Raw genomic sequence first — 26,742 nt, forward strand, 5'->3', positions numbered from 1 at the left:
AGAGCATCTGAAGAACTGATAACTAGAAAAAGAACTGATTGTGTCTGAAAACAAATTGAAATATACTTTTTAAAAAAACTTTATTTTTCTTGAGGGTTTGTAGCGAGGGGGAGAGATCTATGTTTTTTTTCTCAACATGACTTTTATGGAAATTTTTTGCATAATTTCACATGTATCTGCTCACTGGAGGAGGAGGAGAGAAAGAAGGGAGAGAATCTGGAACTCAAAATTTTAAAAACAAAAGTAAAACTTGTTTTAATTTTTTAAATTAATTAATTAATAATAATAAAAATATTAAAGAGAGAGATCATTAGTTACTTTGGAGATAGAGACTGAATGATCTCTTATTTGAGAAATACAATGGCCATTTTTTATTCCTCATATTTTTTTTTGACCCCTCTATCTTTTGACATTAATAATTATCTTTTTCCTTCTGGATACTCTCTCCTGATTGTACCATGTGATGCTGCTTTTGGTTCTCCTCCTGTCTCAGTTTGTCCTTTTTGATATCATTATCCATATCCTATCTTCCAACAGTAGGTGTCACCCCAAGGCTCATCATACCCCTTTTTCTCTCTCTACACCCTTACTTGGTGACCTCTTCAATTTCCAAGGATTTCATTATCATCTCTATTCAAAGATCTATATATCCATTTCCAGTCTCTCTCCTGAACTCTAATCTCATAACTGTTCCTATTGAACATTTTAGAATCAGTGATCTATAGATAAGTCAAAATTAACATATTCAAAAGAACACTGCTATTTGAGCACTATTGTCGTCTATACCTCTTCTATTTGCCAACATTATCAGCATCCTTCTAGTCACTCTGATTAACAACCTTGTTATGTCACCTTTGACACCTCACTCTCTCTCACCTTACATATCCAATTGTCTGCTAATCTTGTCATTTCTACTTCTATAGCATCCCTCAAATCCATCCCTTCTTACACAGCCACTAACCTAGTCAGGCCACATCTTCTCTCACCTGAATAACCTGTGAATACAACAGCCTTACTCTGGTGAGACACTCAATGGAAACTATATGACATATATTTGTAGTATACCCAATTAGCATGGTTATATGACTTCTATCAGTTTTATTCAACAACATGAGTCAGAGCAAAGGAGGCAAATGGTTAGGGTAATCCACTGTTGAGATTTCACAGGTTACAGAAAGCAGTAAGAAGGGGAACAAGAAATTTAAGAAAAGCCAATAGAAAGAGTTAAGATGGTTAATTAAAGGGTGAAGAAAAGCCAGAAAGATGACAGGAAAAAATAATGATGAATGTTTGAGGGGATGCGGGAACACTGGGATTGCTGGTGGAGTTGTGAACAAATCCAACCATTCTGGAGAACAATCTGGAATTATATCCCAAAAATTATCAAACTATACATACCCTTTGATCCAGCAGTGTTACTACTAGGCTTATATCCCAAAGAGATACTAAAGAAGGGAAAGGAACCTGTATATGCCAAAATGTTTGTGGCAGCCCTTTTTATAGTGGCTAGAAACTGGAAAATGAATGGATGTCCATCAATTGGAGAATGGTGGGGCAAATTGTGTGGAATATTATTATTCTGTAAGAAATGACCAGCAGGATGAATACAGAGAGGCTTGGAGAGACTTACATGAACTGATGCTGAGTGAAATGAGCAGAACCAGGAGATCATTATACACTTCAACAACAATACTGTATGAGGATGTATTCTGATGGAAGTGGATATCTTCGACAAAAAGAAGATCTAATTCAGTTCCAATTGATCAATGATGGACAGAATCAGCTACACCAAGAGAAGGAACACTGGGAAATGAGTGTGAACTCTTTGCATTTTTGTTTTTCTTCCCAGATAATTTTTACCTTCTGAATCCAATTCTCCCTGTGCAAGAAGACAACTATTCGATTCTGCACACATATATTATATCTAGGATATACTATAGCATTTAACATATATAAGACAGCCTGCCATCTAGGGGAGGGGGATGGAGTAAGGGAAGGAAAAGTTGGAACAGAAGTGAGTGCAAGGGATAATGTTGTAAAATATTATCCATGCATATGTTCTGTCAATAAAAAGTTTAATAGAAAAAATGAGGCAAAAAAAAAGAAAAAGAAAAAAAAAATCTAATTATCCTCCTGCCAACTGTCAATGGCATTAAAAAAAAATATATATATATATATACATATATATATATATATATATATATATATATATATATATAAAGTGAAGCCAGAGCAGATGGTTTGGTAAAGTACCAACTGGTAGATGTATTGAGAGATATGAGGAGGATTAAAAATAGGTTTAGGTGATTTCAGAGAGAGGGAAAAAAAAGGAAGTGAAGGCAACAAGCTAGACAGCTATATTTAAGGAATTTGAGTAAGAAAATGGAAGCGAGACATAAAATGATAGTATCTAGTAAAGATTCTCCTCAGGGTAAGGGAGTGTTAAGTAATGTTCATTGTTTCAGGAAGGAAAGAATGAGAATAAGAGAGAAAAAGAGGGAAAGAGGGAACGAGAGAGAGAGAAACAGAGAGACAGAGAATGAGAATGATTATTTTAAAAATGGAGCAATATGTTTGGATCAAGGAGTTTCAGACTTCATCATGGAAGTGAAACATTTTTTAGTGATAGAAAAATAAGGTTACAATAATTTCCTGAATGTAATTGAGTTGGAATGGAAAAATGAATCATGGAGTTGAGAAGACAAAGGAACTCAAAGTTATAAGGTTTAAGGGAATATCAACACATATGTTGAAGTATCCTCGTATAAAAGTGGGAATTGTGTTAAGAGAGGAAAATTATATGTCAGGAATTTGAAAAAGGAGCAAGAATGACCTTGTAATTGGTAGTTAGTAGCCATCCAACACTGAATTGGATGAGAATGAAGGAGAATTTGCTGAGTGTTGATGATAGAAATAGAGTCTGGAGAGGACAATGGAATGATTCCCCAAGAATTGAATGTTCAAGCACAACTGGGACTGCTGAGTATGAAGTAGGTGATCTGTTCAGACATAAAGGAGATGGCAGCAGAAAAATACTAACCCAAGGACCAAGAGATCTATGTTAATGTTGGCTCTGTGAAAGCCTTCTTGTAGGACTTTTAGGCTCACTTATTTCAAAGAATTATCATGAAGACAAGTGTCAGAGTCAGGGGAGAAATCACTGAGAGCTGGAAGGAACCCTCAAAAAATGTGAAACCATTTAGAAAAAAATTAAAGTTCTATGGAAACATGAAGTATTAATAATATAATTCCAATCACTAACTAGGGATAAAAAATTCAGAGTAAATTTAAAATTCTGATATCATATACAATTATTTAGTTAAGTTAAAGAAAAACCTACCAGTTCCATGGAATGTTGTGCCAACAACTCGAACACAGCTTGGTACTCGCAGGTCCCAGAATCTCACAGTCTTATCTTGAGAACCAGATGCAATCATCCATCCACTCCAGGTATAAAGTGCTAAAATATGACCTGTGTGTAAAAGAAGGTCAGATAGTAGGTGAGTGAAGAATAAAACCTCCTCCAACACAGATAAAATTCAGTACTCAATAACTGGACATGGATAAGAAATGGGATATTCTGATTAATAGTGATTTACCATATGACTCAATTCTCAATAAATAAACAATTTTCAAAGAATTACAATGCAATTATAAACACATTCTGCTGTCCCATCCAAGTGTGGAGGTGATACTGTGTAGTTGAAAATAATACTACTAGAAAGTTGGGTTTTAAATATCAGCCTGATGATGGACAGTAAACCTATTACTGGAGATTGAGCCTCATTAATTCACAAAAGCCCCATCACCTGGTGAATTATCCCATGATGATTTTTTTTATTACAGTCATGAAAGCCACATTAGTATGTTGATGGGTTATGATCTAAATCAGCAAAGTAAGTAACTACACTGAAGATATCCTAGATCTCTGAGGTGATGTATATAACATTAAATATTATATTAACAGGATTTATTGTGATAGAATGCATAGTACTGAACCAAGAGTCAGAAAGTCCTCAGTTTGAATTCTGCCCCTGACAGTTATATGATCCTGGTAAACTATTGTAATTTTTTGATGTTCCAGTTTCTTCATATGGAAAATAAAGAATGACACCTGTACTTAATCTCATAGACCTCATATGACCCTCAAAAGAGATCATGTATATAAAGTGATTTGCAAACTTTAAAACAATATACACTTGATTAACAGTAGTAGTAACAAAATTATTAATGAGTTAGTCAACAAGCATTACTAGGTTACGGTCAAACATTTCGCTAAATGCTAGAAACACAAAGAAAGAGAAAAATAGTCCCTGACCTCAAGGGAACTCAAATTCTATTAGAGGTGACATATAAATAAGTAGGCATCAATACAATCTAAATGAGAAGATAGAATTGGTGAAAGGTAAGGTACTAGCATCTGAAGGGAAGTGGGAAGACCTCCTGAAGAAAGTTACCTTTGAACTGAGCTTGAAGGAAGCAAGAGAAGATAGAAAGAGAGGTAAAGAAGGAGAACATTTTGGGCTTGGAGAGCAGTTAGCATAAAAGCACAAAGACTGAAAATAGAATACCCTTTGTAAGGAAGGTCAAGTTGAACCACAGAGCACATGGATGGGAGTTAAGTGTAAGAAGTCTGTCAAAATTAAAAAGGGTGAAGTTTGAAGAGCTTTTTTAAGACAGTGAGTTTTATTTTTGAACCAAAAAGAACTGCCAGATTTACTAAGTACAAGGTGTCATGATTAGATCTAGATTTTAGGAAAATAACTTTGACAACCGTGTAGATAGCAGTCCCATTTAAGGTTTCCAGGCAAAGATACTGTATCCAGGATCATACAGCTAGTAAATATCTGAAATTAGATTTAAACTTAGGTCTTCTTCACCCCAGGTGGAGTGCTCTATCTAACTGTGCCACCTGGTTGCCCCTAACAGACACCAGGAACTGGAATTCTTATGCTCTACCTCTTGGCTTACTTCAGCTTTGTTGTTGTTCAGTCAAGTACTAGTCTTTGTGACCTCATTTGTTGTTTTCTTGGCAGACTCCCAGAATTAGCACTCTATCTCCTGACTTAGCTGCCCCTCCATAAGGAGGGACTTGAGAGATCAATTAGAAGGCTAATACAATAATCCAAGTAAGAGGTGGTAAGACATTGGAATAGGATAGCTATTGTATGAGTGTGGGAAAAGAATTATGTATTAGACATGTTGTGAAGGTAGAAATGAGAAGAATGGATATGTGAAATGAGTAACCAATGACAGTGAAGTTGCAAGCCTGGGTAACTTCAAGGATGATGGTGCTCTCAACAGTAAAAAAGGTAACTAGTAAGAGGGGAAGGTCTCAAAGAAAAGCCAGTGAGTTTTATCTGTATATGTTAAGTTTAAGATGTTGCCTACTGGACATAGAGAGATATACAAAAGGCAACTAGCACACGCACACACACACACACACACACACACACCTCCAAAAACCTAGATACACAAAGACCTGGTAATCATCTGCATTTTTTTACTTATTTTAGTAACAGACACATAACAGGCACTTGGTAAACATTTACTCATTACTAAACTTATTGACTTAACTTGAAACAAACCAAGTGTCTAACAAAACTGGAGAATGACTAAATAAGTGACAGCATCTGAAAATAATAAAGTATTATACTGTAAGTGCAAATATGAATAAAAGACATATTAAGATTAATATGAAATAATACACAGTGGAAAAAAATAAAATAAAATCCCTCCCAAACATACCAAGATTACAACTATGTAAGCAGTATAAACAATAGCAAAAAAACCCCAGAAAAATATACAAAAGGAAAAATAAAGGTTTGGAAGGGAACATGGAAAAGAAAAACAACCAGGATAAATTAGCTACTATCTTGTTAAAGTAAATTTTTTAAAACTGCAAATTTTTAAAAAAAATGCAATAACTGCAAAACAACTTTTAAAAACTGGCTCTTATAAAACAACTAAAATCAAGCTTTACATACCAGTATGACCACTCAGAGCATGAAGGCCCTGCCCTCGTTGACAATCTGTTGTATAAATATTACAATCTCCTGCTCCAGCACTTATCAAAATAGCTCCACCACTTTCTGGACCTTCCATAAATGCCAAATCTCTAATGGTCCCATCATGCATACTGAATTCCAGATCAGGTCCTGAAACAGTAATTTAAATTTTTGAAAAAGAAAAACATAAGAACTATGCCAGAGGGACAGCATAATATGAGGGAAAGAATACTGATTTTGGAGTCAAATGATTAAGATTCAATCTCTGCTCTACTATTACCTGCTAAACTTTATGGAAATCATTTAGCTTGTTTTGGGTCATCTGAGCTAAATCTTATAAATTTAAGAAATGCTGCTGCATATTAGTATGATAACTTGAGATTATAAAACTGTATTAAATCTTATGCATCCCACTACACATAACTGGGGTTCTCCAAGATATTTTTAAATTTAGAATTAGATTTTACAATCCAATTCATTTCCTCTGGATAAATTATATCAACATAAACTTGAGAAATCAAGGCATTAATTTTTCATAAATGTTAAAGAATGACACAATAGCAAAAATAAATAATATAAGTAGAAAAAAAAAGACTCAAATTAGCAGCACCTTTTGATTTGACCAAACTTTTATGGTTAGTCCTCATTAGCAACTTATAATAGTATTAGTGATCCTCTTTCCTCTTCCTTCCCCTCCTCTTTCACCTCACTGGAATTGAAAGCTTACAGAACTCCTGCTACATTCTTAAGTCTCATCCAAAAGAAGAAAAGAAAAGAAATACTAATCAGATGTTAACTAATCCTCTATTAGTACAATCCTGGATAATTAGTTAAAACAATACATTCAGGCTCAAACAATATCTTGTCACATTTAAAGTATATAAATGAAAAAAAGATCACTAAGCTTTTTCCTTATTTGCAATTAAAATTTTAAAAAAGCATTTTGTCAGAGGTACAATGGAGAAATTAAAAACATACATCCATATAAAAAATTTTTGTGTCCTACCTGTTGCATTGCAAGTCTCCGCATTAAAAGGTAGGACTTTGACATATTTATCATTAGAGCCAGTAGCTAATAATTGGCCACAAGGACTCCACGCTACACAGTAGATTGATCCTTTATGATGTTTATTCCTCTTAAACCGTACCACTGGCTGCTTGGGAGAGCTATATGCACTAGAAAGAGAAAAGTAACTATGATGTAGTAGTAATCATATATGATTCTCCTTGTTGATAAATAGCTCAAAATAACACTTTATGAAATAATGTTTATTAATGCATTAAAATTCACTTCTGTTTTAATATTGCTCCTAGATAATAAAAGGGTCAAGACAATCTTATTATATCAGACCTGACTTTGGTTAACAGGTTTTTTGATATTTCAAAATCGAGGTGCCTTCTTTAAAAGTTTTCTTTCATCCATATCTGGCTTAACGACTCACTGAGCAAATGTGGTATACTATAAACAATGATAAAAGTAATAATTAGCATTTACACAGTGCTTTGATCTCATTTGAGCTTCACAATAATACTGTGAGGAAGATGATATTAATATCCCCATTTTATAGATGAAGACACTGACTTGCTCAGTCATACATCCAGTAAGCATCTGTGAATTCAAGTCTTCCTGACTTTGAGATCAGAATTCTATCTACTATGCCACTTAGCTATCTCACTAACAAAATCTCTTTTCTTTTAAAAAAAAATTATCACAATTTTAAATTGATTCATTTATATGTTCAAAAGACAAATATCAAGCAAGATATTACATCTCTTTCATATATAAACAATCAGTTATAAGTTGTAGCCAATTAGACATCCACACTAAGTCTGGCATCAAAATGAGCCCCCAGGAGCTCCCAAATGAGAGGTAAACCAGTTAGTATATATTCTAGTAAGAGTAGCAGACCTTAAAATGCAATGTTATATAAAATATAAATTATTCTTTTTTGTGGTTGTTGTTGTTATTTCAGTTATGTTCAACTTTTAGTAATTCTTGGAATTTTCTTGGCAATGAATAGTTTGCCATTTTCTTCTCCAGTTCATTTTAAAGATGAGGAATTTGAGGCAAATGGGGTTATATGACTTATCCAGGGTCATACAAGTAGGGTCTGAGGCTGAATCCAGGTCCAGCACTCAATCCACTGTGCAACCTTGCTTCCCATAACTATTGTTATTGTTGTTATTCTGTCTGATAGTCAATTGAATCCACATGTATTATTAAGACATAAATAATATTTTAAAATTAAAGTTCACTTAAAATATATCCTTATGAAGATTATTTTATAAAGTTAATCAGACATCTATTTCAGGTGTTTTTATATGAAAAAAAAAAAAAACTAATACAAAACAGCTGGAGGAAAAACTAAGTAGAAAGCCAACAATGACAATTGAGAAGGACCAATGGGACAATTAAAATATTAAAACAATTATGACTATCTTTTTGATTGTCATCATATATACATACCTAGGATCAATGACTTCTGGATAGGCACATACTCTCAAAGTTTTTGAATTTGAGCCAACAGCATACAAATTACCAACTGGATGAAAAGCCACAGCTCGAACAGCTTGTGTGTCTTCTAAGGTGTTAATACAAACAAACTGCTTCTTTGACTTGTCACCCTGAAGAAGGAATGTTTTAAAAATTAAATATATATTGAGTTTTAAATATATTTCAATTGTATGTTAAAGTATGATTCCTATCTATCATAAAGCTCAATTAACTAAAAATCAGATGATTTTATAAGGCTCAAATTTCCCTAATTTTTATATTTTTTCTTTGTTTATAAATAAACTTAAGTTCAGAAATATTCATGTTTTTTCTTTTCTTTCTTTTTTTTTTTTTCCTGAGGCTGGAGTTAAGTGACTTGCCCAGAGCCACACAGCTAGGAAGTGTTAAGTGTCTGAGATCACATTTGAACTCGGGACTCCTGAATTCAGGGCTGGTGCTCTATCGCTGCCCCCCATGTTTTTTCAAAATACATTTCTTCTGTCACAATAACAAGATATAACATCAAATTGAGTTTTTTTAATTTTTTCGGTAAAATTCCATGAAAATTTATTATGAATATTTTTTATTTTATACTGAGAATATTTTTGTTCTTGCACTTAAAACTTATTATTATGTAATAATTTTTGTTCCTTTGAATTTTCATGGATATATATAAAAATATTCACTTAAATAATAATTGCCCAAATTTATATATCACTTTGAGGTTTGCACAGCACTTCACATACACTGTCATATTTGCTCTATTAAACTCCTTTGATAATACAAATTTCCTATTCAACCATGTAAAAAAGTGATGGATTACCACATAAAGTAGATAAAAGGAAAATGGGTAGGAGTGAAATTAATTGTCAGTGAAATGACTACAACCTGTTAATAATAATGACTGCCTTTGCCAAAGAGCAAATTTCTCAAACCAAGCAATTATAAATTAAACAAAGCAGGAAGAATGAATTACTAAATTTTTTTTAAAATGGAAACTTTTAGAAGTATTACCTCATCACCTCTTGACTTTGATAGAGCACCTGAAGAATCTGAAAAATGTGGCTGAATGACACAATGTTCTGTTGAACTATTTAAACAAAAATTCAAAGTCAGTGTTTTGAATATAAGAACAGAAACAAATTCATTGTAGTTTTTGATCTCTTAATTTTTATTAGATCAGTCAGCATGCACTTATTAAGCACAAATTTCTAGCACTGTTCTAGCTATAGTATAATGTTTCAATACTGATAGTATTCTTTAAAAAATAAGAGAGTTTCCAAATAGCTGGGAAACAAGACTAACAGAAATGGATATAACAGGAAATTATGATGATCAATCAATAAACATTTATTAAGCTCCTACACTGCTCTAGGCACTGGGCTACACACTATGATACTATTATGATGATAACAATCATTTATATAATGCTTCGAGAATTCTAAAGCACTTTACATATTTTATGCTCAGTTGTATAGTAGTAGAAAGTCTTAATTCTTCAGGTAATCAGAGAAAGAAATGTTAGATGTCCCAAAAGTTTTATAGCAATTTAAAGGTATTAGAAATTAAAATTAACAAAATCTCTCTTTTCCATTTTAAAAATTATTAGTACAATAATTTTAAATGATTAGATTATTTCTTTTGAAAAGAGACAAATATCAAACAAGATAGTACATTTCTTTCATCTATTATTTCCCCCTCCTAAACATGAAATAAACAATCTTAAACTATAGATGGCTAAGTCAATGAAATGATCACACTAAATCTGGTAACAATATGGTGAAACCCAGGGGAGTGGAGAATCAGCTTACCTAAGGATGGAGAATTCAGTCAAAATATACCACAAGAGATAGCTTCTTAAGCTTAAAGCTGCACTAAAACTTTTGGGACATTCAGTATTTGTCAGAATTCATTCTTGAAGTTGGAATGTTGATAATTTCAGAATAATGACTGCAACCACTTGAGTTTCCAAATTCAAATTATTTTTAAACCAAATAATCCTCAAAGGTATTTGATTTCAAGAAAATATGAAAAAAAAATACTCCTTCCATTACTATAGGAAAGGCACACAAATTATTTGATCCATTCAATGGTGATAAAAGAAAAATTAGCCTTTTTGACACTACTCAGGGTTGACAAATCTATAAATGCTACAACTTCCAAAATTATTAACCTATATCTTACTATATTTGTCCCAGTATATTCCTAACAGAATTCTCATGTCTCCAGCTCCCCCATCCAAAAAAATTATCTTGAATTTCTTTTGTATCTACTTATACACATACATGCTGTTTTCCTCAATAAAATGTAAGTTCTTTGAGAGCAGGGAGTATTTCCTTTGTTTGTCTTAATATCTCCAGTGGCTGGCCCACAATAGTTGTTTAATAAATGATTGCTGATTTGGAACTATGCTCAAAAAGCTATCAAATTATGCATACCATTTGACCCAGCAGTGTTACTACTGGGCTTATATCCCAAAGAGATTTTAAAGAAGGGAAAAAAGACCTGTATGTACAAGAATGTTTGTGGCAGCTCTCTTTGTAGTGGCCAGAAACTGGAAACTAAGTGGATGCCCATTAATTGGAGAATGGCTGAATAAATTCTGGTATATGACTATTATGTAATATTATTGCTCTGTAAGAAATGACCAGCAGGATGATTTCAGAAAGGCCTGGAGAGACTTACATGAACTGATGCTGAGTGAAATGAGCAAGACCAGAAGATCATTATATACTTCAACAACAATACTATATGATCAATTCTGATGGATGTGGCCCTCCTTCCAACAATGAGATGAACCAAATCAGTTCCAATAGAGCAGTAATGAACTGAATCAGCTACACCCAGGGAAAGAACTCTGGGAGATGACTATGAACCACTACATAGAACTCCCAATCTCTCTATTTTTGTCCCTCTGCACTTTTGATTTCCTTCACAGGCTAATTGTACACTATTTCAAAATCCGACTCTTTTTGGGCAGCAAAATAACTGGACATGTATACATATATTGTATTTAATTTATACTTAACATATTTAACATGTATTGGTCAACCTGCCATCTGGGGAAGGGATGGGGGAAAGGAGGGAAAAAGTTGGAACAAAAGGATTTGCAACTGTCAATGCTGAAAAATTATCCATGCATATATCTTATAAATAAAAACTATAATAAAAAATAATAATAATAAAAAAAGAAAAAATAACAAAGGAAAAAAAATGACTGCTGACTAACTGGCCCTAATCCTCATAAGGCTGAAACACTGAAGAGTGATGGTGGGTGTCCATGGCAGAAAAGAATAAAGACTCAGAGATAACAGAAAAGGCTGTGTTTATCACTAGGAAGGAAGCATGACAAAGTAAGTACTAACTAGATGATAAAATTGGAAGGCAAGTATATATTGCAAGGGACATAAGGGACTAAGATGTGTATATGAAAGAAAATAGCAAAATGTTGATTTTTTTTTTTATGTTCCCCAATATACCGTTACTAAGTATGAATTTGGTCCACTATAATATTCTGGAGATTTAATCTGACCCATTTGGTCCCTACCTTCTTCTACAAGCAGTTACCTATCTTTTTTATGGGTATTTGTTTGGAAGGAGTACTGGGTAAGATAAAAGGAGATGCAGTTTGGCTTGTCCGTAACCAAAATTTTTTTTTAATTATTATTATAGCTTTTTATTTACAAAACATATGTATGGGTAATTTCTCAGCATTGACCCTTGCAAAACCTTCTGTTCCAACTTTTCCTCCTTCCTCTCTCCTCTTCCCCTAGATGACAGATAATACAATGCATGTTAAATGTAGTAACCAAATTATCAAAAGAGAAGGAGGCAAGTACTAACTATTCTGACCAAATCAATCACCTAGCATTTATTAAACACTTATTAAGTGTTATACTCTCTGATAAGCACTAGAGATACAAAGAAAGGGAAAAAAACTTAGTCCATACTGTTGAGAAGCTCACAGTCTAATTGGCAGAGACAACATACAACCAACCAAATACGTACAAACAAGGTAGATACAGGATAAACTGGATGTAGGCTTAGTAGGAAGACACTAGCATTCATGAGAATCAGGAAATGCTTCTTGTAGAAGGGAAACTTTGGCCAGGGAAGACAGGAGGTAGAGGAAGAGGAGATTCTTTTGGACTTGGGAGAAAGAACTACCAGAAGTCCAAGCATGAGGTGAAGAGAGATTGAACCATGACAGTGGCAGAATCAGAGAAGACAAGAAGGCATATAGAAAATATGTTATAAAAGTATAAATAGATTGGGGAAAGTGAATAAGAGATGAGAGCTAAGGAATTGAGGATGAAACCAAGGTTGTGTTACTTTTAGGAGTATGGAAATCAGACAGAGGAAAGGGCATATGCATACCAAGCATATGGCTTTTTATCAAGATTGTAGGAAGGAACTAGGAGGCATCAGAGCTGGAAAGGATTTTTGACATATTCTAGTCCAGCCCCATCAGTTGTGAAAAGAGAAAAACAAGTCCAAAATTGTTATGTTGTGTGCCCAAGGCTACACAGGCAATAAAGCAGCAAAGATGAGATCCAAGTCCTGAGCTTTAAATGCAAAGCTCTTTCCATCATGCCACAAAAAGGCACTGGCAAACAAAGAGGCCAGGATATACCCAGAACTTGAGTCAGAGATTCCAGGAATGAAAAGATTCTACGCTTTTCACAGTCATAGAGACAAACAGAAGACAAAGTTAAGGTCCAGATGCCACAGCCTTGTCTCCAACAGAGATAAAATATAGCACACAGCAGTCATTTAGCTACTGCCTGCCTCAATTTCCTTTACTGTAAAATGAGGATGATAACAGCATGTATCTATTGCAAGGATAAAATGAGATAATAATTGTAAAGCACTCTGCACAAAGTCTGGCACAAAGTAGGAGCTATATAAGTAATTATTCTCCAACCCTACTCAGGTATATGGATGGGGGAATGGATTGTACACCCTGCAAAATGTTAGGGCTAAAAATCTTCTAATGACTTCAAGCTGTAATATAGAATGGGGCACCTAACATAACAACCAATGGGACAATGTGATGATGATGATGATGACAGTAAGGATGATAAGGATGATAATGATAACATATAGCCTTACAATGTTCCAGGTACTGTGCTAATATCTCCACATAATCTACTTAGCAAAATGTAAGCAATGTGATATGGATTTGAGAACTGACAGACATACTAAGATTTATAGTTCAGTGGAATAAGCATTCCCTTTCAGCCTTGAGAGCAATCCGGGATTGTTGGGATTGTGGAGTCATGAGATAAGACTCTTGGGTCTTAAAGGAATACACATAGTCTGCAAGAACCTGACTTGGGGAATGGATTAGAGCTTCCAAAAATTGAGAAGTAGTGAGAAGATAGCTTTCCCAGACCAGTTTGAGATTTGAGGAAGACAAGCTAAAAACAAACAGTGGTACTGAGGCAACTGAAAGGAGATACTATAAGCCTAGCCAGAAAAGGGAGCCATCAGGTCATACAAATATAACAGGTCTAAGGTCAAAGCTATACACCGACATCTCTTCAAGAACTGAGAAAAGCTCATTAAAAAAAGTCTATTTTTCCCCAACTTCCCTCCCTATACTTGTTAAGAAACTACCCTGATTTTGCTTCAAACACAAGGAAGCCAGGGAGTTAGAGAAACCTAAAGTTTCAAATTAGGGCAATGACCTCTGTTTGAATGTTAGGAATTTTCCTCATTGAGGCTCTGACCTACTGTAATTGTACTAATAACTTTCTGTTTGATATCAACTCCACAAAACCTTTAGAGAATGGGGCTATCTAGACCTGAAGGCCATTATACTGTCTTGGGCTAAAAGTGAGCTAATCTAGCTAATCTCAAATGTGTGACAGGAAATAGAAGGGTGGAAACAAAAAAGGCCTTAAGTTCATTTCATCTTCATCCCTCCCAAAAAGGAAGCAATCAAGTACTTCCGATAGTGCTATCTACCAGTTTTATAGCAATTATTTCTAATTGTAAGCAAACTAAAAACTTACATTTGGTTTCCACGGACAGGTGACTCTTCAAGAAGAGGAATCTGGTTTGATGCATGGTTAAGAGGAGTGCTTGTATTAACATTTTGCAAATCTGGAGTCATCCTCTGAGTAGAGTCTGGAGGAGGTGTTACAAAATTAGCAGACGTGTTGTTAGATCCATTTCCTTTGCTTCCATTACATTGTTTGCCAAGTGCTGGTACTTCATTACCAAGACTATCCATACCAATATTTAATTCTCCAAGCTTTTGAATAGATCTGTAAGACAATTATTTCGAAACAAAATATATTCATCACTTCAAAAAGGATGAAATCCTTGGGAAAAAAAGAGAAAAAAATTGTCATAGGTCATCTGTAATAAGTTTACATGCTAGAAAATGATAAATCAATTATGAAAAGCAATTATTAGCCAATATGCTAAAATTGATGTCATTATTTCTTATAGCACTAATGTCAAAGTAACAACAGATTTCTTAAAATGAATATTATTTTAATATTCAAACTAACTATAAAGCAGAAGGTTTTCCTTCATTTTAATATATTTCTTACAAAAAATAGTTTTAATGGAAATTTCCATTTAATACCATGCTAATTGTTAATATTTTTTAAAAACCCAAATTAAAAATTCAACTAAAATCTTGTTCTAACTCCTGATCATGATATAGAGGGAACTGTGGTATAGCCAGATGGCAGACAACAAGATGGGAACAAGTAACCACAACTCAGACCACAGTACATGGTAGAAGCATGGCCTTAATGGTCTGATGATAGTTTGAGACACTGAGTTATATGAATTTTAATCACTAAGTCCCCCAAGGCATGGTCTCTAGAAATCTAGAGGCCAAATCTACAATAGTAGGTATATTAGCCCAGACTACTAGACTATATTTCAAGCCTAGCAGATTCCTAGAGACTAGGCCCTGGAAGGCTTAACACTCTTAGAATGAGAACTGTCATGCTGGGGCCCAGCTATTCTGGTTGCTAAGTAAGTGTAAACTGGCCCCAGAACACAAAATTACAAAATCCCAGCCAGCCAGTGAGCAAGGACATTACTGAAAGTCTGACAATGCTAAATGATTAATAGATAATGGCCTTTTATATCACATTTGGTATTAACAAATTTCCATTGCACTCAAGGTAAAGTAAAATGTCAATAAAATCAATTAAATAAAATTATTTTTGGGGAGGGGCATAGAATAGATTCTACAGCCAATTTCAATTTACTCAGAGAACAAATGAAAAGGAAAAAATTAATATAGATTACAAAAAATTTAAACAAAAACAAAACCTTACTTCTTTCAAAATTTCCTAATCTGATCATCTCCTCTTTCTGAATCCTTTGGTGTCCTTTTCACCAAAGTCTTTCACTAAGATCCACTTGCTCATTTTTTTTTGTTGTCACTGAATCATTTTCAGTCACATGAGACTCTTTATGTCACCATTCAGGGTTTTCTCAGAAAAATATTGGAATTGGAATTTTCCTGTCCAGATCATTTTACAGATGGGGGAATGAGGCAAACAGGGTGAAATGACCAGCCCAGGATCACACAGCTAGTAAGTGTCAAAGGCCAGATTTAAACTCAGGACTTTCTTTAAAAGATAAAGAAAACACAGATAAGTTGTTACACAGTAGCTAAACACTTCTAATTAAGGCAGGCAGTAAAGTGGAAAAATTAAAGAATGAGGAATCTGAAAAATCCACAAACTATTACAAGTTATCCCATTTGGAGGATTTATGGAAGAACACAAACAAAAATAACATGAGATGAGAAGAATGGATAAGCTGCAACCATTCTGTGACACAGCAATTCCAATGAAATACCAAATTACTAAATAAGAGTATACTATCTGGGAAAAAATGATTGTGGATCAGCTACAATGTTTGCAAATTTCTAGAAAATCAGAAAACTATTAACAATAATCAATACATTAAATAAAATTAGTTGAATTTCTATAGGCTCATTCAGAAATGGATATTACCCTGAAGGATTGGAATATACTCATGTTCTAATCAGTTGTTATACTTTAAGCTCCAAGTAATAAGAAAGCCAATTTCAGAATTATATGTAAGAACAATTAAAAGTCAGCATCACCTAATGAAGACCCTAGGGTCTCAAGAGTCCTTTGCAGCACTATTTTATCATGTAGTAAAATAATTAAATTAATTTTGAAAATATTAGGTTTATCATTGATCAAATTCAGTGTCATTGCTATGTCTAAAATGATGAAACTGATTTCAAAATAACCTTGGCAAGGCAGAAAAGTAGTTGTAAAAAACAGTTAATTCAAGAGGGAAAAGAATACTATAGGGACAAAAAATGAATTACACAGCTGATAAACCAGGTCATGACTACAGTAATTAAACACAAGTCATGGAAGCAAGGGATCCAACATAATGAGTCACAATTTATATGTGTCCAAGACAATGTTGATGTTAAAATATAAAACAAAAATCTAGTATAGTAAAAGCTTGGCTTAATGGGGAACACAACTAATTTGTGGACTTTTCCCATCATCATTTCTTTTCAGCCTCCTGTTCTATGGCTAGTAAATCCTTCCATCTAACTAGCCCAACCAGAGATTGGAAATAATGAGAGAGTGGAAATGAAAAGGGGGAAATATGCTGGAGAAGAGAGGGTGGATTTGTGCATGCAGAGAGATTTGCCTTGGCACAAACAGTCACCTAACTGAGACCGAAGTGAAGGTGGAGAAAATGATGGAAGGCATCCGTGTGATTAGAAGTGACAAGAAAAGGAGGAGGGAAGAGGAAAGAGTAATTAGCAAACAAAGGTCTCAATTTTGTGGGTTTTTTTTTTTTTTTTGTAAAATATGAGCTATAGTTGTTAATTGATATGGTGGGAAAAGAAGGAGCCACAGTGCATTTTAGGAGGGATGAAAAGGTTTAGAAGAACTGCTGCAAAGAATGAAATAGTGAATTAGTTAGAAAAATTAAAAAAAAAAAAAAAAAAGATTGCCTTGCCATTGTGAAGGCCCAATTCAACTTATGGTGGTACATAATCTGTAATGTTTCATGCTTTTGTTACTGAGGAGACATATGGACCAGCAGCAGCAGTGAATAGTAGGAATTATTCAAGGCTGAGACTTGGTAGGGCAAGATCAAGAGATGTCCTAAAGAGGAAAGCAACTGACTCAAGAATAGTGAGAGTTTAGAGTTGAAATGGTTCACCAAAAGGAGAAGGGAGGGCAGTATAGTTAGTATAGGAGTAATGTCAAAAACAGGAAAAAACAGGAGTCCAGACATAAGAAGTCACAGAGAGGGTAAAGAACAATAGATTGGAATTGGATAAAGAACAATAGATTGGGATCAGATAAAGAAAAGTCAGAAAAGTCAGAAAAGCGATTCATTTGCAGGTAAAGACAAAATCAAGAATATGACCGCTAGGTGGCGTAGTGGATAGAGCACCAACTCTGAATTCAGGAAGACCTGAGTTCAAATTTTAACTCAAGACACTTCCTAGCTGTGTGACTATGGGCAAGTCATTTAATCCCAATTGTGTTTTTTTTTTTTTTGGGGGGGGGGAAGGAAAGAATATGACTATTTATGGCCGAGGTGGAGTAGAGAGGCACCTCATGGGAAATAAGTTGAGGAATGATTAGGTGTTTAAGGAAATATCAGTATATAAGCTGAAGTCCTCTAGTATAAGAACAGGTACTGGAGAGGAGAGAAAAATTATAAACCAGATACCAAACTCTTTGGAGAAGGAAGGGGAATGACTTGAGGGTCTATAGATAAAGGTTCCTAGGATTTTGATTGTAATAGCATGAAAGTAAAAGGAAAAGAGGTTATTGAGTGATGGAAGGAGGGTACAGAAAGCAATAATGAGGTATAAGAAATATTCCAATGAATTGAAGGAAATAAGTCCAAGTGTAGCCAGTGTCAGAAATTGAGGCCAAGCTGAATTATCAGAATTACCAGGTCTCAGTGAGAGCCAGAAGATGAAAGGCATGGGAAAGGAACAGACTTAAGGTGAAAACAAGATCATTCCCTGTGAAACAGGCATTCCAGAAGAGTATGGTAGAAGATGTGGGCAGCTTTAGAGTATGACACAGGTTGAGGGGAATAGGAATAAGGGATTAGGGGTGAGAGAATTTGGAGAAGTTGAGTAGAGAAAGGACTTTGAATGATAATAGTTGGAAAATCAAAATCATTGGAATGAGAATGGTATGACCAAGGGAAAGTTCTTAATTACTGAAGAATAAGTTTAGGAAGGTTTTCATTGTCCATATAAATTTAACTTTAACATAAATTAAAGACTCCTCAGAATAATATACAAAATAAATACAAATACAAAATAAAATACAAAGGATTAAAAAAAGGAAATAAATATATTAAGGTTTTATCAAAATAGTTTTTTAAAGTTCACAGAACTCAAGTTAAGAATCCCTGTATTAAACTAAATTTTAGTCAGGTCTTTTAATAAAGTACATAGTAAGATACATGGAACACAACAGTGGTCCTCAAACTTTTTAAATAGGAGGCCAGTTCACTATCCCTCAGACTGTTGGAGGGCCAGACTATAGTAAAAACAAAAACTCACACTCTGTCTCTGCCCCTCAGCCCATTTGCCATAACCCAGCGGGCCGCATCAACATCCTCAATGGGCCGCATCTGGCCCACGGGCCATAGTTTGAGAACCCCTGACTTAGAAGGTCTACAGAAGAACAAACATAATTATTAAAAGATTGAGAAATTTGTTAGATAAGGAAATATTAAATTAGTGGGGATAAATTAAAAAGGGAAAAGTGTTGAGGAATAACACTGCCATTCTAATATCTAAACGTGGTTATTTTAGGGATAGCAATATTTTAACTTTCTTACCAAAATTAAAATTATAAACAAGGCTAAATATATTTCCTAATAGCATTAAACTAGACTATGCTATGAGAAATTACAGAATTCAATTAATTGAAATTTCATCAATCACAATAAAAATAAATAAATCACTTAATAAAAAAGTGTTCAAGGAGTGTTTAAGGCACTATGCTAGTACTGAAGATACAAAAAACAAAAAAGCCCTATTTTCAAAGAAATTACATCCTACTGGGGATTAAAGATAGGAAGGGTCAGATGACAAAAGACACACAATATATACCCAAATTAATAAATATAAGGTAAGTGGAGGAGGGGAAAAGCACTAACAACAATATTTTAAAAGGAGGATAAATGGGTTTTAAAATGATTTAACCAAAGGAGGGGTCAGACTAAATGAATCTGTAGTATTCTCTAATTATAAAATGCTTTAGTTCAAATTTGAAAGGCAGATACTGTTTAAAGAAGGTGAAAGGTACTCATAACTAATAATAATTATTAATTACTCTTCGGGACAGAAAAGAGTACTAAGACCATTTTCTTGCCATTGGTGATCCTAATTTGATTAGAGAGTAAAAGGACTTGTGAGGACTTCCAGGGTGTTTAAGTACTTAAGGTGATTTGGCCAGAAGTAGAACCCTGTAGAGAGGAGGGCCCAATAAAAGATGAGGCACTTCACTGATATATCAAGCTCTCCAGCTACGTTGAGTTCTAGGTCCAGATACCCTATCATGAAACAATGTCAGCACCTGAGGGCAGTAGAGACAAAGCCCTGAGAGATCTGATTCTCAATCAAGAAGTCCTGAGCCCTAATCTTCCTTATAAGAAAAGGGTGTGCCTAGATAGAGAAACAAGAGGAATAGGAGCTTGGTGAGTGTGAGCAAATTTGTAACATGTCTTTAATATGTGAGAAATTATTTGAAACAAGATATAAGAATCTTAAAATTTTCAGCTCTATTAATAAAAGGCACCATACTTTTATTTTGTTTAAAAAAAAACTCAATTAACTTTTAAAAGTTGAAAAAAAAATTGTCCAAAAGAAACCAACCTATTAAGGAACTGCTCAGTAAGATTCTGTTGCTGGTCAGGACCATCTTCCTGATTTACACCTCCTTCAAGTAGCATTTGCTGGTAAATTTGTCGCTGCTGTTCCTTCTGTTCTAAATGCTGCTGATAGCGTAATCTCTGCCTATAATATTCTTGAAACTGTTCTGTTGAATCACGAAGCTTTAAAAAAATTAGATTACATTAAAATAAATAATTTTAAAATACTATGACAAATAACTAATAACATAAGAACTTTATTATAATAAACATTATAATAAATTTACTATCTATTAAATTTACTGACTTAAATTTTTAATATGTCAAACATATCAAATATTGATCATACTGTTCAAACAAAATATTAGCATAACAGTAAGGTCAAGAACATGGCTCACTATTCAAGTAGGCCAATAAGCTTTGGTCTATTTTCAGGTCCCAGACTATGATTCCTAATCCCAACCATCTATCTTAAAAAATATATAAACTTATGGTCAAACAAGATATAACAAGAAAATCCAGATGGCTAAAAATAAATCCATCAGTGCTGACAGAAAAAGCAATTAAACATTTATCTCTTATTATGATCTAAAAGTTTAATTTTTCATTAAAGCTTTTTATTTTCAAACCATATGCATAGATAATCTTCAACATTTACTCTTGCAAAACCTTGTGTTCCAAAATTTTTCCTTCCCTTCCTCCCACCCCCTCCTCCTCTAGATGGCAAATAATCTATTAAATATGTGCAATTCTTCTATACATATTTCCACAATTATCATGCTGCTACAAATTTAATTTTTCATACAAAGGATATTACTGTTCCACAAAATGTTTCGATAGTCTTGTTCAACATGCTTAATTTAAGTATTAAAATTCCTTAGTTATGCCATATAGGAAACCTAACAAAACTTTACTCTTAAGAAGTATTTTAGTATGGTTTAAAATGACTTCTAAAACCAAAAAGAAAAAAGATAAACTATTTCAATTTTCCTATTGGCACAGTAACTAAACAACATCTAGAAGAAAGGTATTCACTAAATGTAGATTAATATTTACTAGATTCTATTGTTGGCAACAAAAGGTTCTATTACCAAGTTGCTTGTTATAGAGTAATAATAAGCCTATTCTCCTTTGGGATGGCTATATACCAGTTAACAAGTCAGGTGTTCTGATAGCATGTTGGAACAAAATGACCAGCTTGAGAGCTGACCAAGGCAGAATTCTCTATTAAGAAAACTTCCATTTGTACATATACACACATACACATATATATTACACATGCATATATGTGTAATTAAATAGGAGAGAAAATGAGAAAATAAGAGAGAGACGATTGAAATTATTCTCAAATAGTACTCTCGTAAGTCAATAGGAAAAAAATACCATGACTTAATTGTTGACTTCTTAAAAACACAAGTGTATAGCTGAGTTTATTATTCACTTACTACAGTTCAACATTTCCTACTGAAACAAATCAGAAAGAATAAGTTAAGTGATATGTTTATTTCCTTTTTTTATTAATTTTATAATTATAACTTTTTTTTTGACAGTACAAATGCATGGGTAATTTTTTACAGCATTATCCCTTGCACTCAGTTCTGTTCCGAATTTTCCCCTCCTTCCCTCCACCCCCTCCCCTAGATGGCAGGCAGTCCCATACATGTTAAATATGTTAGAGTATGATATGTTTATTTCCAACAATCTTACTATCAATAATATATTAAATGGTTTTTTTCTGCCAACTACTCATTAACAGCAATATTTATGGGAGATAGCAACTGGTACAAATAGTATCAATTTAAATAAGAAATTTTACTGTCATGTTTCAACTCAACAATTTTAACTGGAATGATCTTTTCTAATGGCTCTACATAAAATTAAACCTGATTTTAGAAACTATATTGTTTTCCTTCAGAGCTGTAAGAAAGTTCAAGAAATAAACACCAACTTTTGAAACTCAAAGTCAAAAACAGGTTTATATTAATAGTGTAGATAGTAGCTTTCTCATTAATGTAAAAGATTATAAGATATAACTGAAAACCTAAGCCTTTATTTGATCCATTTTTTATTACTCTTGGGCTGGAGATACATAGACTTAGTAAAAAAACATAATTATACATTGACAAATCTATATTGCCCAATCATTCATGATCAAATTTTTAAAAATACCCTATATTCATTGGAGAAGGGGGGAAATAAGCCACTCACAAGAAAAAGTCAAATATATTTCCCCAAAGGAGCACTAGAAAACTACAGCTAAATTCCAAATCAACAACTTCTAGTTTTTATTTAAATGATGATGTTACCTCATTTTTTTCTTGCTTGGCTGGTACAGGATTTTGTGTTCCATTGACTGGCTCTTTTTCTGAAGCTGAACCCTGCTCTAAGTTTTCACTGCTCACAGGATGCTGTGCTTCTGAAGGAGTATCACTTCTTTCCATAAAGTACAAAAGGAACAAAAATGATGAAATTAGTGAAGGCAAACAGGTGTGGGGAAGAAATATATTTCAATAGAAAACATGTTCACAAAGAGCTGTAAAGAAAAAATGTAACAATTTCTTGAAAATTTATTTTTTCCTGAAAAAAATCAGAGTACTACCTTAGGAAGCCCTCCACTCTACAGACCTAATATGGTGAAAAGACCATTGGACTAAGGTTCCAGCCTATTTATTAGCTATATAACTTTTGAAGAGTCACTTAGTCTATGCTCCAGTTTCCTCACTTAGTATGGCAGCTGAACTAAATGACTGTTTTCTAAGTCATTCCTGTTTTAAATTTATATAATTCTGTGTTATGTCCTTTCCCCAAATAGTTTCTTAAGGATTACTCCATGCCTTCCTTTAATATTTCCCTACATTTTCCCGAAAAACTGTCTTCAATTTCTCTATATTTAATACAAGCAAAAGGTGAATATATAATTTTCCATTTTTTCGTATGTCTCATTTACAATCTGCTTAAGATGGATTTATCTGGTTATTCCCAACATTCTTCATTTGTCCATTCATTCAGAAATGCTGGAAAATCTAAATGGAGACAGACAAGGATCCTGAATCAAGAGTCTTAGCAATAGCTGTGCCTGAAAACCATCAGATCTGGTTAAAGTACAACTTTCAAAACCATCACCAAGGGGAGAAATTCAGGAGAAAGGTTGCTTCCTCACTGCCATCAGTAGCAACCGGCAACCAACTACTACCCACTGATACACATATATAAAAAGAACCATGGACAGCACTTCTCCAGATCAGCAGCCCCAACTCAAATAGAAATGGATCCCTGCAGGCAACATTCTAAGAAAACGATAAACTAACATTCTCTCTGTTTTGTTGTATTTTTATTTGTTTTTGTAAACATTTCCCAATTACATTTTAATCTGGTTTGGCTGATACAGCCCAGGGACCTTGATTTCAACATTTCTAATCCAGACCACTGCTCTTATTTACTACCAGCTCTCTACCATTACAGTGAAATAACTCCTGTGAAGAATAGACCAATCTTCCTAACCAACTTCCTCTCACAGGGGCAGGGAGGTCTGCTAGCTAAAGCAGCAAAACACTCTGAAGGAAAGACAGGAGACAGTATATTTCATTTAAGTAAAACTACCACCCACAACCCAGGACCCTAAACCCAAGAACCCTTCAGAATAGCAATGCTTCCAGCCTAGAGCCCATAGTGATCATCTTGGAAAGCACCTTTGTGAAGTGTAGGCTGAAAAGTGCTCCTCTGGGTGCTACAGCCACAGCTTTGGAAAACACAGAAAAGAAAATCCCTATCTCCAAAGACCTTGGCCCAGTCCAAAGCTGCAACATCAGAAACTGCTATGATTTTATCAGTGCAAATAACATTAAAAAGAGGCATTACCATCTGCTTTGCTGCTATAATTTAAGGTCCACAGAATCTTTTTTATCTGAGTTGTGACTGAAACAAATTATGTATTGATCTCCCCATGACAATATGAGCTCTAATACGAGTGATGGCAGAGATTCTCTTTTCTATTTGTATCTCCAGCACTTAGCACAGTGCTTTCCTATAGTAAGCACTTGTAATCAATGTTTTATTCATTCATTCTTTAATAGTCCTTGTAATATGAAGAATTATGAATTAAACATAAATACTATTGTATTGGGATAAATATATTAGCAGCCAAATGTTTAAAATAAGACTTTATTTTATTAATTTTTTTTTTTTTGGCTGAATGGATACAGCTAGAAAAAGAGTCAAGAAGCTCTGAGTTCTAATCTAATCTTATCTTAGACACTGATTATATGATCTTAGACGAGTTATGTATTCTCTCTGAGACAGTTTTTTCATTGGTTTAAGAAAAAAAAAAAAAAGCGATTCTAACAGAGCCTGTCTCACAAGATTGTTGTGAGGATCAAATGAGATATATAAAGTATGAAAATCAAACTCTAAAGCATTCTATAAATGTAATGAATTTAGAAATTAAGTGGGAAAACAAATGTAAACCTATCAATCACTGAATTTAAAAAGACTAAGGAATTAATTTCCACTAATATTTATGTCTAAGATACTTAATTTGCTCTTTAGGAGATGATTTAGTATTTTAAGTGCCTGAAAGCAATTGAGAAAACTACTTACTAAAGATAGACTAAATACATTCAATTCCTAAAATACACACAAATATATTTTCAATAATAATACATTTGCATTTCAGCAAAACTTTCATTCAGCTGTGTTCCGAGTATCAAATGAGATACTATCTATAAGGCACTTAAGGTATAACCTGGCATATAGCAGATGTTACAGAAATGTTTATTCCTTTCCTTGCCTATATGATATAACACAGAAGCTTTCCAGGACCTTACCATCACTCATTTAATAATATAAGTAGTCTTTATTTCTTGTCACTTCATATTTCATTACTTGATTCAACTCTGACTAAATGGTGTACACAAAGACAACCCATTTACTAATGCTTTTGACAATATACTGACTGAAAAAAAGAATCTATATTCACCTGAACATGAATACATTTAAAATGAAGCTTCAAAAAATATATATTATGCCTAAAAGTCAAGACTACTCATGTTTGCCACTAAAAGATTCTCCCATTTCATATCTGCAATATTTTGGGAGCCATTATTTATAAAGTACTTAATAAGTGCTTTGCACATAGTAGGTATTTAATAAATACTTTTTCCCTTCCTCTTCCACTTCCCCCACCATGTAACCTTCTTATGGAAGGTACTTCTAGAAGTAGCTATGGTAGTATCTGGAACTGATGTATCTGATTATAGGTCAGATTACAGATCCTCTTTACAGTATCAATGCCTAGTAGGGATAGTACTGTAGAAGAGACCATTCCTTTCTTGGAGTAGAAGGTAAAGAAAAATGGGATTAAAGGGAAGGATGAAGATTCAAGTGTTATTTTAAAATGGCCACTGTTTTCAGTGCAATTGGGACATGTTTGACAAATAAAAATACAATCCAACATAATGTTAACTTTTTTTTAATTATAGCTTTTTATTTATAAGATATATGCATGGGTAATTCTTCAGCATTGACAATTGCAAAACTTTTTGTTCCAATTTTTCCCCTCTTTCCCCCCTAGATGGTAGGTAGACCAATACATGTTAAATATGTTAAAAGTATATGAATATACAACATAATGTTAACTTATGATTTTGATTTCAAATTTGGCCTAAGACCCTTAGTAGCTATATGACCTTGAGGCAAATCAAAGAAATGACTGAACAACTACAACAAAGTGTGCTTACAGGAATCCATTTCTGTTTGAACTTAACATCACTGACATTCTATTATAAACCCAAGTCACTTAATTTCTCTGAGAATCAGTTTTCTCATCTGTAAAATGAAAATAGCAATATCTGCAGCACTAGTTTATATGACTATAGGGATCAAATGAAATTATATTTGTAAAGTTCTTTGCAAACCTAAAAGTGCTGTATAAATGTCCATTATTATTATTGTTATTCCCATGCCTCTAAGTAACTCTATCCAATGTTACTTAAAAATATTAACTAATGAACAAATCTTTATCAAATTTCTGCTGTGTGCCAGATAATGGGATAGGCAGTGAGGCTAAAACTGTAAGGAATTAACTTCAAAGTGCTGGTCTCAAAAACTATAAGGTTCATCTGCCCCAAAGATATTACTGTACACACCCTTTGACAAAGCAACACTCTCACTTGGTCTATATCCCAAAGAAATCAAAAATAGAAGACGCTTAAATACATAAGAGACATAATTATAAAAATATTTATAGCAGTTTTTTATGGGGACAAAGAACTGGGAACTGGAGTTGGAGGGCACCATCGATAGGAGAATGGAATTAATAAATAATATATGTATATAAATATGATGGAACACTAT

At 33.7% G+C, this 26,742-nt stretch overlaps 1 protein-coding gene and 1 long non-coding RNA gene across 5 annotated transcripts in view; one reads left to right on the forward strand and one right to left on the reverse strand.

Moving 5' to 3' along the window:
- WDR47 (WD repeat domain 47) overlaps positions 1 to 26,742 on the reverse strand; it is a 74,905-nt gene that overhangs the window by 9,180 nt on the left and 38,983 nt on the right. For 3 of the 4 annotated variants that reach the window (XM_074262860.1, XM_074262858.1, XM_074262857.1), the window contains exons 6-13: positions 22,698 to 22,824; positions 20,396 to 20,574; positions 14,520 to 14,774; positions 9,517 to 9,592; positions 8,476 to 8,633; positions 7,015 to 7,184; positions 5,988 to 6,158; positions 3,341 to 3,472 (exon numbers count right to left, since the gene is read on the reverse strand). In XM_074262860.1, coding sequence (XP_074118961.1) covers positions 3,341 to 3,472; positions 5,988 to 6,158; positions 7,015 to 7,184; positions 8,476 to 8,633; positions 9,517 to 9,592; positions 14,520 to 14,774; positions 20,396 to 20,574; positions 22,698 to 22,824 — 1,268 coding nt within the window. The remainder of the gene's footprint in view (positions 1 to 3,340; positions 3,473 to 5,987; positions 6,159 to 7,014; positions 7,185 to 8,475; positions 8,634 to 9,516; positions 9,593 to 14,519; positions 14,775 to 20,395; positions 20,575 to 22,697; positions 22,825 to 26,742) is intronic. The other variant, XM_074262861.1, reaches the window with a different exon arrangement.
- LOC141539730 (uncharacterized) lies at positions 20,059 to 23,698 on the forward strand. Its single transcript, XR_012481385.1, has 2 exons — positions 20,059 to 20,217; positions 23,401 to 23,698. It is a non-coding gene; the product is annotated as an uncharacterized LOC141539730 (long non-coding RNA).

This window comes from Sminthopsis crassicaudata, chromosome 4, assembly GCF_048593235.1.
Source record: "Sminthopsis crassicaudata isolate SCR6 chromosome 4, ASM4859323v1, whole genome shotgun sequence".
Taxonomy (NCBI): domain Eukaryota; kingdom Metazoa; phylum Chordata; class Mammalia; order Dasyuromorphia; family Dasyuridae; genus Sminthopsis; species Sminthopsis crassicaudata.